General features: G+C 37.9%; 1 protein-coding gene across 3 annotated transcripts in view; it reads left to right on the top strand.

The window, feature by feature from the left end:
* The window catches only part of RASGEF1A (RasGEF domain family member 1A), a 377,612-nt gene extending 363,474 nt beyond the window's left edge, over positions 1-14,138 (top strand). For all 3 annotated transcript variants that reach the window (XM_075217145.1, XM_075217143.1, XM_075217142.1), the window contains 11 exons: positions 3,183-3,302; positions 5,291-5,428; positions 6,791-7,012; positions 7,205-7,279; positions 7,955-8,047; positions 9,880-9,982; positions 10,996-11,075; positions 11,952-12,143; positions 12,582-12,705; positions 12,995-13,067; positions 13,939-14,138. In XM_075217145.1, the coding sequence (XP_075073246.1) occupies positions 3,183-3,302; positions 5,291-5,428; positions 6,791-7,012; positions 7,205-7,279; positions 7,955-8,047; positions 9,880-9,982; positions 10,996-11,075; positions 11,952-12,143; positions 12,582-12,705; positions 12,995-13,067; positions 13,939-13,963 (1,245 nt within the window). In that variant the 3' untranslated portion in view covers positions 13,964-14,138. The remainder of the gene's footprint in view (positions 1-3,182; positions 3,303-5,290; positions 5,429-6,790; positions 7,013-7,204; positions 7,280-7,954; positions 8,048-9,879; positions 9,983-10,995; positions 11,076-11,951; positions 12,144-12,581; positions 12,706-12,994; positions 13,068-13,938) is intronic.
* Positions 14,139-14,506: the final 368 nt, after the last annotated feature.

Below are 14,506 nucleotides of genomic sequence, written 5' to 3'. Positions count from 1 at the left end.
CCTTGTTTTCTGCTTTTCTAAGAACAGAATGTGAAGTATCTGAATATCCAATAAATGTGAAAGGTCAGAGGCTCTTGTCCAATTCATGCCAAAATGCAGCAATAACCCTGTTTCAGATTCTTGGAGTTCTTCTTTATCACGCGTGATTGATTATGTTGCTAGGAAACCACATAAAGCAATGTGTTTTTGTTTTGTTTTTTGTTTTTCCAGTGAGTTGCTCCATTAGCATTAGTGTAGCAGAGAATGAGCTACATATGGTGTGATTTGTAAGTGCTACAAAGAGCAAGGTATCCTACCTAGATATGAGCAATTGCTTTGACAATTCAGCTAATCTGTAGTTCTAGCCCTGATTAGAATTCTTCCCAGCACCTATTTCCCGGGTGCTCCATCTGGATGTTTTTACCTGTCACCCAGCTCTTGGAGCCCAATAGAGTCTCACTATAATAGAATAAACCATTGTTTCTCCTATTAGAACAGGCACTATGTGAGCACCACAGCCAGCAGTGTGTTAGACCACTAACCACCAGTCTGACCAGTCCTGGCAGGTGTGGGCAATAACCTCCAACATTATTCAATATTATTACAAAGTATTACAGCTGCCCCCACCTGGCTACTTCTTAATGCCACCCAGCTGGTAAAATTTTCTGGGGAAAACACTGTAATTGCAATTATTAAAATAAATACCCACTGGTAGAAGGAGATAACATAGGATAATAATGACAACTGCTCATTATGGTACTAACTAAAAGAGCAATATCACTCATTTGCAAGCCTTACACATTTAGAACAGGGAAGTCGCACTGTTTTGGAGTAAGTACACTGCTAAATAGTGAAATATAAAATGTTTCCCTGAATCATGAATCAAGAAATTTTCTTGTTTTCTTTTCTGAAAACATGGAGCTGCCATCAGCAGTCAGAAAGCCCATTCAAGTCACAGGGGACCAAGCACAGCCAGAGTTTGTTATGTTGTCTGTGGGAAAAAGCATTTTAAAGCAAACATACTGGAAGCAAACACGCACTGCGGTAAAGTGCCAAGACAAATTCAGACAGGAGTGTAACAGACAGAAGTGTTGTTTTATGCCAACAGAGCTTTTATGTCACATGTTTAAAGCAAATTGTGCCAAAGAGCAGGTTACAGGTGTAATGGAGATATATTTTCTTACCCAAAATTCTTCATTATCGTTCTTAAGAAAAGTTAGATGCTATGATTGACAAATAATGATCTCCCTCCAGGCTGTTGAAATAAACCAATGAATTGCATCTCTCCAAAATGGTTTGTTCTTCAAAATCTGCAATTATCAGAGAAAGTTTGCAATATGCAGAGTAGCTTTCAGTGGCATACTTAGCTATTGCCACATTGTTACTATAAGTATGTGTGACGTGGTGGACTTACTAGTCCAATCAATTACTATGATCATAGACCAGGTAAAATTTCAAATTGTGACTGATCTAATTCTACTAGAGTGCCTCCCCCACTCCCATCTCGCCCCCCTCCGCTCTATACTCAATGCGGCTGCAAGACTCCTCTTCCTTTCACGCCGCTCCTCCTCTGCCTTGCCTTACACCGGCTCCCCTTCCCCTACAGAATCCTTTTCAAACTCCTTACCATCACTTACAAGTCTCTCTCCCACTCTACTGCCCCCTATATCTCTAATCTCCTCTCCATTCACACTCCTGTCCACTCCCTGCGCTCGGCCAATGACCGTCGCCTCTCCTCCACTCTGATCACCTCTTCCCACTCCAGAATCCAAGACTTCTCCCATGCAGGCCCCCTTCACTGGAACGACCTCTCTCGCTCCATCCATCTCTCTCATAATTTGTGCTCCTTCAAACGGTCACTTAAAACTCACCTGTTCCTCAAAGCCTACCAACCATCCACTTAACTCCCTCATCTCCTCTGCTCATTCTCCCCGCTCTCCTCCTGGCCCCCTTTTTCTCTCCCCCATGCTTCAACTGGCTCCCGTTTATGCCTATTTTTGTTTACCCTCCCTTAGGATGTAAGCTCGTATGAGCAGGGCCCTCTTGCCTCCTGTCTCCATACCTGTACTTCTGCTCCGTCTTTACTGCATTGGCCTGCCTGGAGTTGCTGAAGTATTGGTATTTTTTGTTTATTGTTCAGTTTTGTTTCACCCTGTATAGTCTACTGTTTGTACTGTGTACGGCGCTGTGGAAATCTTGTGGCGTCTAACAAATAAAGGAGAATAATAATAGAGTGTACCATTTTTTACTCACACACTGCTATGGAATGTCTTGCTGATGCAGTAGGTCAATTATTGGGTGCATGAAGGCTGTTCTCCACCACACTGGATCTGAAAAATGCACACCACGCCATGCGGCAACTGGTTTAATTAAATACATTTTCATTAAATGCAGCAAGATGTATGCCAGTTTGCATAGCATATCTTGTGTGAAATCGTTCTTTGCATGCCGAAAGAGTAGATGCACGCATATATGCGTCTATGCAGGCTTGCACTTATCTGGCACTTCCATTCTCCTGCGCCTAGGGAGGTAGAACGGGGGATGGAAGATCTTTCTAACATTGGCAGAGTACAGTAAAGGAGTGTTTATGCATGTCTGCATGTGCTGCATTTGCATATACAACTTTTAGTAGGCGTAGCTTTTACACCTGATATAGGGCATATGCAAATAAACATTGATGAAAACTTGTTGTAAACCATGTTCATATGCTGCGGAGGCAGACCCATCTCAAGATGTGCATAGCTCTGCATATGGGGGGAAATACTCTATTTTTCTATTTATTTATTTATGTATACATAGTGTATTTACTCTCATTTTATGTCCAACTCTGCATTGGCTGCTTGATCTGTATTGAGTTTCTATAACCATTATGAAGCAATTTGGTATTCTGCCCGTGTGACGGTGGTTCCTGAGTCTTTTATTCGTAGCGTTACTGTTTTGTGGATCTTCCAACTAAACACATTTTGGACTTTTATAATATCACTAGTCCTTACTTTTTACCTACTTTTTGGTAATTATTGATAGAAACTGAAACGGAGAGGACACATTGATCCGTTAGTGCTAGTTAGACTACAGAATTGTTGCTAAGATTGTACATCTTCTTAGTACAATTTTTTTGTTATAGCTCATAACTTAAAATTACAAATGAAACAATTGTGAACAAAGCTTTATTTTAATTTTAAAACCTCTCTTTTTCCCCACAGAGAACCTATATTTTCACCTTCCTGCTTAGCTCACGTGTCTTTATCCACCCTTATGAGATTCTTGCAAAAGTGGGACAGATCTGTATCAAGCAGCTAGAAGCTGGAACCGAGGCTGACAAGGTAAGGAAACTTGCAAGTGTAGAGCATCCCGAAGGACTCATTTGTTTATTTGATACTCACTGGGTCAAACATAGGCAGTAGATCTATTCCTTTCAGTAACTTGTACTGCAGTAATGAATATAATTTACTAGAACAATTGTCAATCAATTTCTCTCCTTTTAAAGAGACGAGTTATACAGATTTCTTATGCTGACATATAACATAGTGGTACCAAGGTCTAATAAATTGAGACTATTGATTTAGAAAGAAAAAAGGTTTTTGATTCATCACGTTACAAATGTTTTACTGATCTTTCTACAAGCAAGTTGCTAATTTACAATGCTAGTTGAAACCTGTCTAGGTCAGATCTATGCTGTGTAAATGGTAAAGGGATTATCTGCCTCTGTGTGTAGTGGAGAGATGGAGCTCATTTTCATAATGAACACCTAAAATCATACCCAGGGCTAAATTTACTAAACTGCGGGTTTAAAAAAGTGGAATTGTTGCCTATAGCAACCTATCAGATTCTAACTGTCATGTTGTAGAATGTATTAAATAAATAATAACTAAAATCTGATTGGTTTCCATAGGCAACATCTCCACTTTTTTCAAACCTGCAGTTTAGTAAATATACCCCAGAGTACTCTTCTCATACCCAAAGCTGCCTACAATGGTTTTTGCATCTCATTGCTCCACTCTGTAGCTAGCTGACTTTTTACATTTTCTATTCGTGGCAGCCTCTGCATAAACAGTGTTCTGCCTGCATGGAAAGTCCCTTGGCCTAGTGACTTGGATAGCCAAGACACATACTATGATAATTGCAATTCCTGCTTTCTTCTCTGTATGGGCCTTGAATGACTGTATGCAGTGCAAAGCAATTGTCAGAATACGGCACAGTGATGAAGTGAGACTGACACTCTCTCTGTGATTCAAGCAGCCAAGTCACATTTTCTTAGCAGCAATTATTCAGCTGCAACCCACTCCTTTTTTTGTTTGTTTGTTGTTTATTTCTAGAAATTAATGTTTCACCTGCCCTTTCTTTTGGTGCCCTTTAAGTGACTGACTAAGAAGAAGAGTTTAGTGACTTCTCTTGGAGTTTCCAACCTACAGAAGTGAAAGTTATTTGCATATTTCCCATGCACCTCTGTGCTTGTTTTGTATTCTCTGTTGTATGTGACGTGTAGGTTGATGGAGAATTGAGGGGGTGCCCCATGTGAAGTTACTTGTGTAATATGACGAGTGCCTTCCACAGGAAGAAACGCAAACATTATAGCTGTGTGGCAGCCTACACACCATTTCCTCCAACCTTTATTCTGAGCTTGCTTATTCCAGTGTACAAAATTCAACAGCTTCGCACAAGATATAAACATGTTGACGATCAAGTCAATGTAAACAATAATGTAAACTGCATTAAAGTGTGGCAATGCCGTGAAACCTAAGCCGTTCTTATTGTGGTATCACTCCCCCCCTTCCCCCTGTTAGCATAAATGTCAACATTATTACCAGTTTTACTGTTAAGTGACATATGAGATGCAAACAGGGACCTGTGACTCATGTATATATTCTATTCCATCCACTGATGTGTAGGCAGCACAGCCCTGTCTGTATAAAACTAGAATTAGTAACAATTGGTCTGCGTTATTTTTGTTTATTTCTGTATATATACATTCAAAGTGTTGAGTAACTGTTGCAAAGTAGAAAAAATTGAATGCATCTTTCAAAAAACATTTTGCAATACTATTTTTCTGATACCGCAAATATGGACCCTTTCCAAACTAACGACAAATCTAAAATGCTGGCAGCTGGGTTCCACTTCATTTGGTAATCTCCAGTACATATAAAATGAGTCACAACCATATGGTATCAATGTAATGTAAATACCATGCTTGACATATTTACTGCCAAAACCTGGGCAAACTTTGCAGAAAAGAAATAGTAACAGGATTTTGCTTTCAGTAATTAATAAATGAAATCAAAGTTGACCATTCTGTCCTTTTGTACTTCTACAGTCCAAACTCAAGTCCTTTGCTGCTAAAATCATCCAACTCCTGAGAGAATGGACTGAGACATTTCCCTTCGACTTCCACGATGAGAGGGCAAGAAAAGAGCTGAAGGAAATTGCACAAAGAATCACACAATGTGATGAGGTGAGAAGTACAAGGTGATGTGACAAGTGTTATTTTAAGATATATTTAGCAGTAGAGAAGCGTTGCTTTCTCTTCTCATTACATTACCTGTCTCTGCTTGAAAGAAGCATTGAGTGGGTTAATCTACATAGTTGATTTCAATTTCGTTAATCTAAAACAGACAATAGTAGTGGCGGGTTAGCTGCTCTATCAGTTGGAAAAATGAAAGCACTGTACAGCTTCAGATGAAGAAAGACAGATAATTTCACGCAATTAGTCTCCATTTCATTTATCATTCTCTCTTCCTGCTGCCTACACGAGCCAAGCAATAAGAAAGGGGCTTTTGTTATCTGTTTCAGAGCTCATACTGACAGAGTGCTGTCTCTGGACATCATCATTGTACCATCTGCCCCTGATATTGCTCCAGCCGCGAAACATAATGTGCACACGCTGATAATAAACAATAACATCATTTGTATTCAGGAGCTCATTGCTTCATTTCGCCAAACAATAAGCTTGTGGAGCATTTTAGACAGCTAATCACGACCTTGCTTTGTAAATCAATACACATAACTGATGCTCTAAACCACGGCTAGTCAATCTGTGGCTGATCTACTGTTGTGGAGCTATAAGTCCCAGCATGCCCTACAACTAGAAAATACAGTTTATAATTTTAATCAAGAGCAGCCATGCACGGTGTTAATAAATGATGCAATTAAAAAATCTAATTGGAACTTATCTAAAGAATTACCAAAGTTAAAATATACCTTTTTTTTGTACTAACAATTATGTTTATAAACTGTTGCTTAGTAAATTTATAGGCCACCTAAACTTAAATATCTTCAAGTACTTGGGACTTTTGGGTGTATATTTTTAAATACTATTTGTTTTTGTTTTTTTATAAGGCAATTTTTTAAACTGAAAAAAAGCTCTACTACAATCTCAACCGTTTTTTCTCCTGTGCAAACAAGACTTCCTGTCTTTTAAGCTGGACACCCACACTCTAGGTTGGGCACTTGACCTGTGTGTAAGAGTGTGTAATGCCTGATGATAATCCAATTAAAAAGATCAAACTACTAGTGACCATTTTGGAAAGTGGAGGTGGAAAACCTGTGTGTGGTTATATTTTTACCATGCTGATTAACCTAGTATAAGCCATAAAAGTATAATCTTGTGCATAGGGCCAATGGCGCTCAACATAACAAAGTATAAATATTTGTGGATTGACCATACAACACTAGACTAATTAGTATAACCCTAAATTGGATTCTCTGTATGTTTTTATGACTACACAATTAATACTATTTTAAGACTGTTTTTACATTTTGTGTTCCTGTTGCTATTTTGGTCTCTAGTTATTCACTTTTTCAAATGTCTATTTAGGAAAATGGTACAATCAAAAAGAGTATAAGTCAGATGACTCAGAATGTGCTACTTGCGCTTTCCACTCGGGGCCAGTTTCAGGAAATCCGAGAGAAGATTCGCCAGCCAATGACTGATAAAGGGACAATTCTGAAAGCCAAGTCCCAGTCCTCACAAAAAGATATTCTGAGTGTGTGTGGAGACCCTCTGGTTTTAGCTCAGCAGCTCACGACAATCGAACTGGTGAGTTTCTTGCCTAAATAACTATGTAACCTTTATTACACCTGAAGCATGGCCCACTTCTACCATGTAACTTTAAAAATTAGAGTATAGCATTGCTTGAACAATGTAGAAACATTACTGTTGTTTTTATCATGGCAGAATAAGAATTAATATTCTGACAGAATCATACATATTATCAATGTCTGGTTGTAGGAGCGGTTAGGAAGCATTTATCCTGAGGACCTAATGCAGATAATCTGTCACATGGACTCTCTGGATAACCACAAGGTAGGTTACTGGTAATTTATAGGTGCTTTTATCTGACCAGAGTACTACTAAAATTCATATTACCATATAACATCATTTCAGGCATTACATATATTGCACTTTTGAATGAATTGTACTCTGCAGCCCACAATTCAGTGATTTCTATAGATTATGTAATTAATTTTATATATTTACAAGTGTGCCTTTCTATATACTCCAATGCACAAAATATAATGTGTGTATCAAAACAAACTTGATAGTATAATGGAATAGGGGTATTGTCTCCTTCTGCTGCCTGCACAGCCACAATAGGAAGTCCAGATACCTGGCAGTGACAAATGGATAGTCTTCTCGTCATTTCCGAATAACTAGCTATCAAAAACTGTGATATGGAGAGCGACCCTGCACATTTTGTGTCTGCTACTTCATCAGGGTTGTGGCTTCCAATGTATGTATATTTTTAGTCACAATGCTCAATCATTATGCTATTAGAATATTAGTCTTATGGCAAGTGTAAAAGTAAATGGGTGGGACGCAGAATTCCTAAATGTCTGTACTGAAATTTCCTTCTCTGCAGCAGTCACACTCGGGTTTTCTCATAATTACAGAAATCTGTATGGTCTAGATGTCTTGAATGCTTAGAACACCTAACTATGCACAATTCTTTCTGTTTATAATATCTATATTTCCCATCAGTGCCGAAGTGATGTCACCAAGACCTATAACCTAGAAGCCTATGATAACTGGTTTAACTGCCTCAGCATGCTGGTGGCTACAGAGATATGCAGGGTGAGTTCTATGAAAGAATGTCATCTTGTTTAACATTTTACTGTTTTTACCCTCTACAGTCAAATTATAAAGAGAAGATGTGTATTAAACTTTGTATGAATTATATTTTTTTCCTGTGTCTTAAGACTCAAAGGGTTCTTCAGATTAAGAGCAGTTAAGATTTTGAATATGAAACCAGCTGCCTTTTTTAAAACACAAAGTGCATGTGACATAAACTGTTCACCAGTAAATATGATAGAAATAAGTAAAACTTTCCAAACTGCAACATAGATGTCATACATGTATAACTGCCAAATCAAATATAGACATATTTTGTCATCACAGATTGTCCGGTTTCATAGACCTGCAAATTCGATTCCAGGTCATGTCCAGGATCCACTTAGTAAGAGTTCAATCTGATAATTGGGGATACCGTGACTTTTGCAGTGGTTTCATGCTCCTCAAACCATTCACTGTCAAGTTGTGCTGTGTGAATATGGGGAATTGGCATCCTGGTACATTTCCCTACTATCCGGATAGAAATGATTTGCCACAAATGAATGTGGTCATTCAGAATGGTTATTCACTTGATTTTACATTGGCATTTAAGGTGATAATTGAAATTAAACTAGTAAATGTACCCTACGCTAAAATTAAAAAGGCCTCCTAAAGCCTTTATCATTTTACTGTACTTGTCCGCTTATTCAGAACAGTGTGCCTCATCTGACCATATCACTATTCTCCCATGTTCTGTGTACCACTTTACTTGCAGATGTGAAATGAGATATTAGATGGCTGCACTTGATGATTTGATTGCCATTACTTATATTGATAATTGCAGTCGGAATCTGATTTGCTTGTCTGGTTTCCTTTGTTTGTTAAACCTGTGCAATATGTAATATTAGGTCATTCCCTCAGATTTCCAGCATGAAACCTGAACAAGATGATTAAACTTAGTCTATGCTCTTTCTGTAGAGAAACATCACAGCGATCACCCCAAAGTTATTTAAGTCTCTGCCTCTAGGCAATATTAAACAAAATATAGGGTTATACTAATGGTTAACTAAATCTTCACTTGGCACTAGCCATATCTAGTTCTCCTGGTGGTGAATAAAGCCCTCTCTGTTAGGCCTTTTTGTTGTGTGGAAGTATACTTACAAGATTTTTGCTTTTGTTTTCTTTCAACCTTTAAGGTAGATTTTTGTTTTATTTTCTGACCTAGTCCCTTAATATTTGTAAATTTCAGTTTCAAACTGTCTTATGGTTTGGGCAATAGCTGTGCAATGCTACTTCCTTTTTACTGCACAGTGCACACGTGAGTGAGAAGCGAAATAATTCTTAGAAACCGTTTGTGTATTTGAAGTTTAAAAAAGAAGCTGTGGTCAGCTCTCTGAGTTAACCACTATAATTAGTATGTGTGTATTCTAACTGCAGTCTGCAATGTACTATGTAACATTTTGGATGGTTAGATGTTTCTTATGCAAGTAATGGTAACACAACCCAAAACCCAAACAGCAGCCAGAGCAGTGCTGTATAGTATCAGTTATCACAATTTTCGACACGTCTCTTGATAAGCATCAGAATACTGTACTGGGCAGTGTTTACTGAAATATCCTACAGCTGACTGTGAAAATAGTAATAAATGTCATTATTGGATTGCGAACAAACTGCATAGTACCTATATTTATATAAATGACAAACTGTATGCAGTAAATATTGGGCTGCCTAATATTTTGGTAACATAGCAGCTTCTCCATTGGTTTTCTAGCTGTTGAATTTCCAGAATGTCATTTAGAAAATATTACAAATATTACATTTGAATAATATTCTTGGATGTTTCATAATTCTGCCAGGTGGTAAAGAAGAAGCAGCGAACGAGGGTGATGGAATTCTTTATAGATGTGGCGCGGGAATGTTTCAATATTGGCAATTTCAACTCTATGATGGCCATAATTTGTAAGTCGTTTGTCTCAGAGGACAATATAAGATGTGATGTGTGTGTGTTTGTGTGGGGGGGTCATTTGAGAGTTATCTGGGGATATATACACAGCTAACCAATTTCGTTAATACCTACAATATAGCATTTAACTTGCTAGGAATAGTTAGAATGTAACTAATTTACATAGATGATTATGTCTACAGCCTCTTCTTTATACTCCAGAGAGTGACGATTTTAGGGTGCCACCCTTTTGATGTTGTTACTTGCATTTTTCCTAACATTTGTAGGCTATTCAATGTGTTGAAACACAGCGAGCATCCCAAAATGTGCTACTGCAACACAAGTAAAAACACCATTGGGTATGGCAAACTAGAAACAATTATTTCTACTGTCAGACCCACTTACATGTGTTCTACAAACACATTTAAATGCTAGTGGGTATGTACCCTTTTAATGTCTTTGGCTCCCATGCGAATAATGTTCTGCATCTTGCTTGCTGTCAGCTCAATGTTCTTGCGAGTAGAGTAGCTTTCAGTACCGTTCCTATGGGTTAAGTAAAGCAATAGTAATTATGGTTGGCCTAAGTTGATCAGTCCAGCTACAATTCAAACAAAAAATTCAAAATGTAGGGCAAGCAAGGTAATGTATGTGAGCAGGGACATGAGTATATGGTTAATCTTCATTGATTTGAAATAAATAAAATGTCTAGTGACCCTTCTGAAGAGTTGAAGCAGATAATTAGCTTGCTGCACAGCATTTGCACGACCTAGATTAATGTTGGCTAACCTGTGACACTCCAGGTGTTGTGAAACTACAATTCCTAGCATACCCTTCAGCAATAAGCTGCTATATATTGGCAAAGCATGGTTCAAGAGATTGCACTTAAGATTAGACTACCTCTTTGCAGATACATTCTCTGTTGTAAAGTGTGTAGTGGGCATTACATTTACTGCTTGTTTAACGTTAGTGTCTTTAAATTGTTGAATTCATTTTTCGGTCATTCATTTTTCTTTATTTTATTTTTTTGTAGCTGGTATGAACCTCAGTCCAGTTGCACGACTTAAGAAGACTTGGTCAAAAGTCAAAACGGCCAAATTTGATATCCTGGAGGTAAGCTGAAGTTATCATTTAATCTTTATGATTCATAACTGTACATGAGTACATAAATAAAGCCAGACTGGTGACAATCTTAGCATTTGGTGCCTTGACCACTAAGAAGACTAAATCCTTTTATTTTTTTTAAATGTAATACAAGATAAAAGAAACAAGCATATTTTGAGTGATTAGATCCACACAGGAGCGTTTAGCTCTGGATGTTAAGCATCCTTCTCTGACTATATCAGTATTAGGTCTCTGTCTCCTAACAAGCACATACAGAAAAAGCTATAGCCTGTGCTGAATTGATTAAAACTGGTTTGTCACTCCATCTAGTGTTAATGTATGAAATGGCAATTAATGGAACATTTTCAGGTGTGATGTAAGAATGACTGTGCTACGTTAAATAAAGGGATAAGAACGGAGGCAAGCAAACAAGTATGGGAGGGAGACCTGGGAGAACCCCTCCCCTTCCTTCTGGGGGCAGGGGGGGGATACTTGCTTTAACAACTGTTACAGCATATCAAAATTAAGCACATTTCTTTAAACTTTCTAGCACTGCAAAAATGTGAACCATTTGCAGTTTGGCAATAACAATATTGCATGCATAATATGCACAAAAATGTCTGCTTTAGGGAATAAACTGCTAATAACAGGCCAGGAATTATGTATAGCACTTTGTGAAATGAGTGTCAAATCAATACACATACTGAGATTATATATAGATATAGAGATATTTATGTATCTATAAAGCTATATATCTTTAAAATTGAGACAAGACTGAATTAGAACATTATGTTAGTGGGATAATTGTGGTAATTGTACTTCTGCACATAGATATTTCATGGTTATTATGGCTTGCTAAGCTGTCTCTTTTCACATTGCTGATAGCATCATATGGACCCATCTAGCAATTTCTGCAATTACCGCACAGCACTTCAAGGGGCGACACAAAGGTCCCAGAGTGCCAACAGCAGCCGTGAGAAAATTGTTATACCAGTTTTTAACCTGTTTATCAAAGATATCTTCTTCCTTCACAAAATCCACTCCAATCGTTTACCTAATGGACACGTTAATTTTAAGGTAAATAAAAAAAGTAAAAAGGTAATGTATATGAAAAAAAAACTATTTTCAGTGTGGCCCACTATATGCAGACATAGCTGAGTTGTGGTTGTCTATAATGTGGAAGTCAGCAGGCCTTATGGTGTGTGTTTCATTAGGGTGGTGTATTTTAGCCAGTATTACAGACCCTGAAATGTTGCTCATTAGCTGAGTTGGGTTGTGAAAATTGGATTTCTTTTTGTTTTGTTTTTAGTTTTAGTTTTCTTTTTTTTTTTCTTTTTTTTTTTTCTTTTGTGGGTTTAAGAAAACCTGCCAACAAGTATTACTAAGGAACATTTTCTTTGTTATTTTAGAAGTGTCAAAGATTGAAGATAGATGATACCCTGCATTGATTGTCAGCACAAGATATATACCTGTTCTTGGTTGTGTTGTTTTTTACATTTGCTCTTTTTTTTTTAGAAATTTTGGGAGATTTCCAGGCAAATTCATGATTTCTTAACCTGGAAGCAGGTGGAATGTCCATTTGAAAAAGACAAGAAAATTCAAACATACCTTCTGACATCGCCAATTTATACAGAAGAAGGTAAGTGTACCACCATGGTGTAGATTAGTGTGTTACCTATAGCCAATCTGCACATCAGAATGCTTACAGAAGCACAGAATGTTTAAGAGTGCTGACCTTCAGGGAAAGAGTGACCTGCTCACTTGTGTGAATATTATGTGAGAACAGGACTACAGTGTCTATATGTAGGTCAGGGAAATTAAGGCACACAAGACACTACAGTCTGAGAGTTATATAATGGAAGGAGTAAAGCACAAATGTGATGTGGGCCTTAATGAGAAGTAAAATGGAGGTCTCATTCTTTTTGAAGCTCTCTTTGTGGCCTCCTTTGAGAACGAGGGTCCAGATAATCACATGGAGAAGGACAGCTGGAAGACTCTCAGGTACAGTAATCTCTAATCTTGTATCTATACTGAAAGCCAGTATGCAATAATGTGGCAACATCTGTATCTAGCCACAGTGGACTGTGAAGGAAGGGTTCTGTGCTAAGTGGATGTAAAGTTACGTCCGCTGAAGTGCACAGTTCACTGAAAAATCTCATCACTAGGTGGTTTTATTTTGCTAGAGGCAGGGGCGGATCTAGAAATTTTTATCTACCCCGGGCGATATAGGGGGGGGGGATTTAGGCCCGCCCCCTTTCTAACTTCTAAGGCTGCCGGCGGCTGCACAGTATGTGCAGGTCTGTTCGGCAGTGATAATGTGCTGTCCCGCTGCTCTGATTGTGTTTAAAACACAATCAGAGCAGCCGGGCAGCACATTATCACTGCCGAACGGACCTGCACAGTGTGCAGCCGCCAGCAGCAAGCTCCTGCTAGGGGGGGGCGATCGCCCCCCCTCCCTGGATCCGCCACTGGCTAGAAGAGATTTTGTGAGCTGCAGAGAAATTTGTATTGGTTTTCTCAGACCTGCCAGCACAGAAGTATCCTCTGAATTGTGGAAAGAATCACGGAAAACTTAAATTAAAGTTATTTTTATATGCCCAGATTAAAACCATGAGAAATTAATTTACTGTATGTGTGGCCTGGTGACAAAAGGTTTGTCATACAGATCATACATATTGTACCTAAATGTTGTTAAAGGGAAGATATAAAATTAAATATTTTGGCTATCAACATTGCATGTAGAATACAAAATTGAAGCAAATCTACTGCATGCTATAAATGTCATTGTATATGTCAAATCATTTGCTCCTTAAGTAGTGGATAGTTAACAGGTGTTTTTTTCTTGTTTGTTTTTTTTCTCTCCACCACACAGGTCAACACTTTTAAATAGAGCCTGAGAGATGATTCACAAGACGCCTGAAGCACACAGGATTTTTTTTTTTTTGTTTTATGTTTGTTCCTCCTGTATTGTGTAGAATGTTCTGGTCAGGAAGACGGTCCTCGCTGGCTGGGGGGGTCTGCTGATTTTTGTATATAAACGTTAACAATACTAAAAAAGTACAGGTATATAAATTTTAAAAAAAATTATATGTGTGTGTATATGTGTATATATATATATATATATATATATATATATATATATATATATATATATATATATATATATATATATATATATATATATATACACATAATCTATCATGCTTTAAGCACTTATGAAAAAATCTGGCCGGGATACAGGTTTTCTTATTTTTATTTATTTAAAAACTGACCCTTTGCTGCTGTAATGGCCAACAAGCACAATGCAGAAGTTTATACCTGTCGAAGTACAGAATAATGCACTGTATGAGCCTTTTACATAAGGGTTAACCCCGTATATGCCATAGTAAGAGAAGGGCAGGGCCCTGTTTTCTGAAATTGATGGGTGTTTATAAATGTGT

This window comes from Mixophyes fleayi, chromosome 6 (assembly GCF_038048845.1).
Source record: "Mixophyes fleayi isolate aMixFle1 chromosome 6, aMixFle1.hap1, whole genome shotgun sequence".
Taxonomy (NCBI): domain Eukaryota; kingdom Metazoa; phylum Chordata; class Amphibia; order Anura; family Limnodynastidae; genus Mixophyes; species Mixophyes fleayi.
This window is presented reverse-complemented; position numbering and strand designations above follow the sequence as displayed.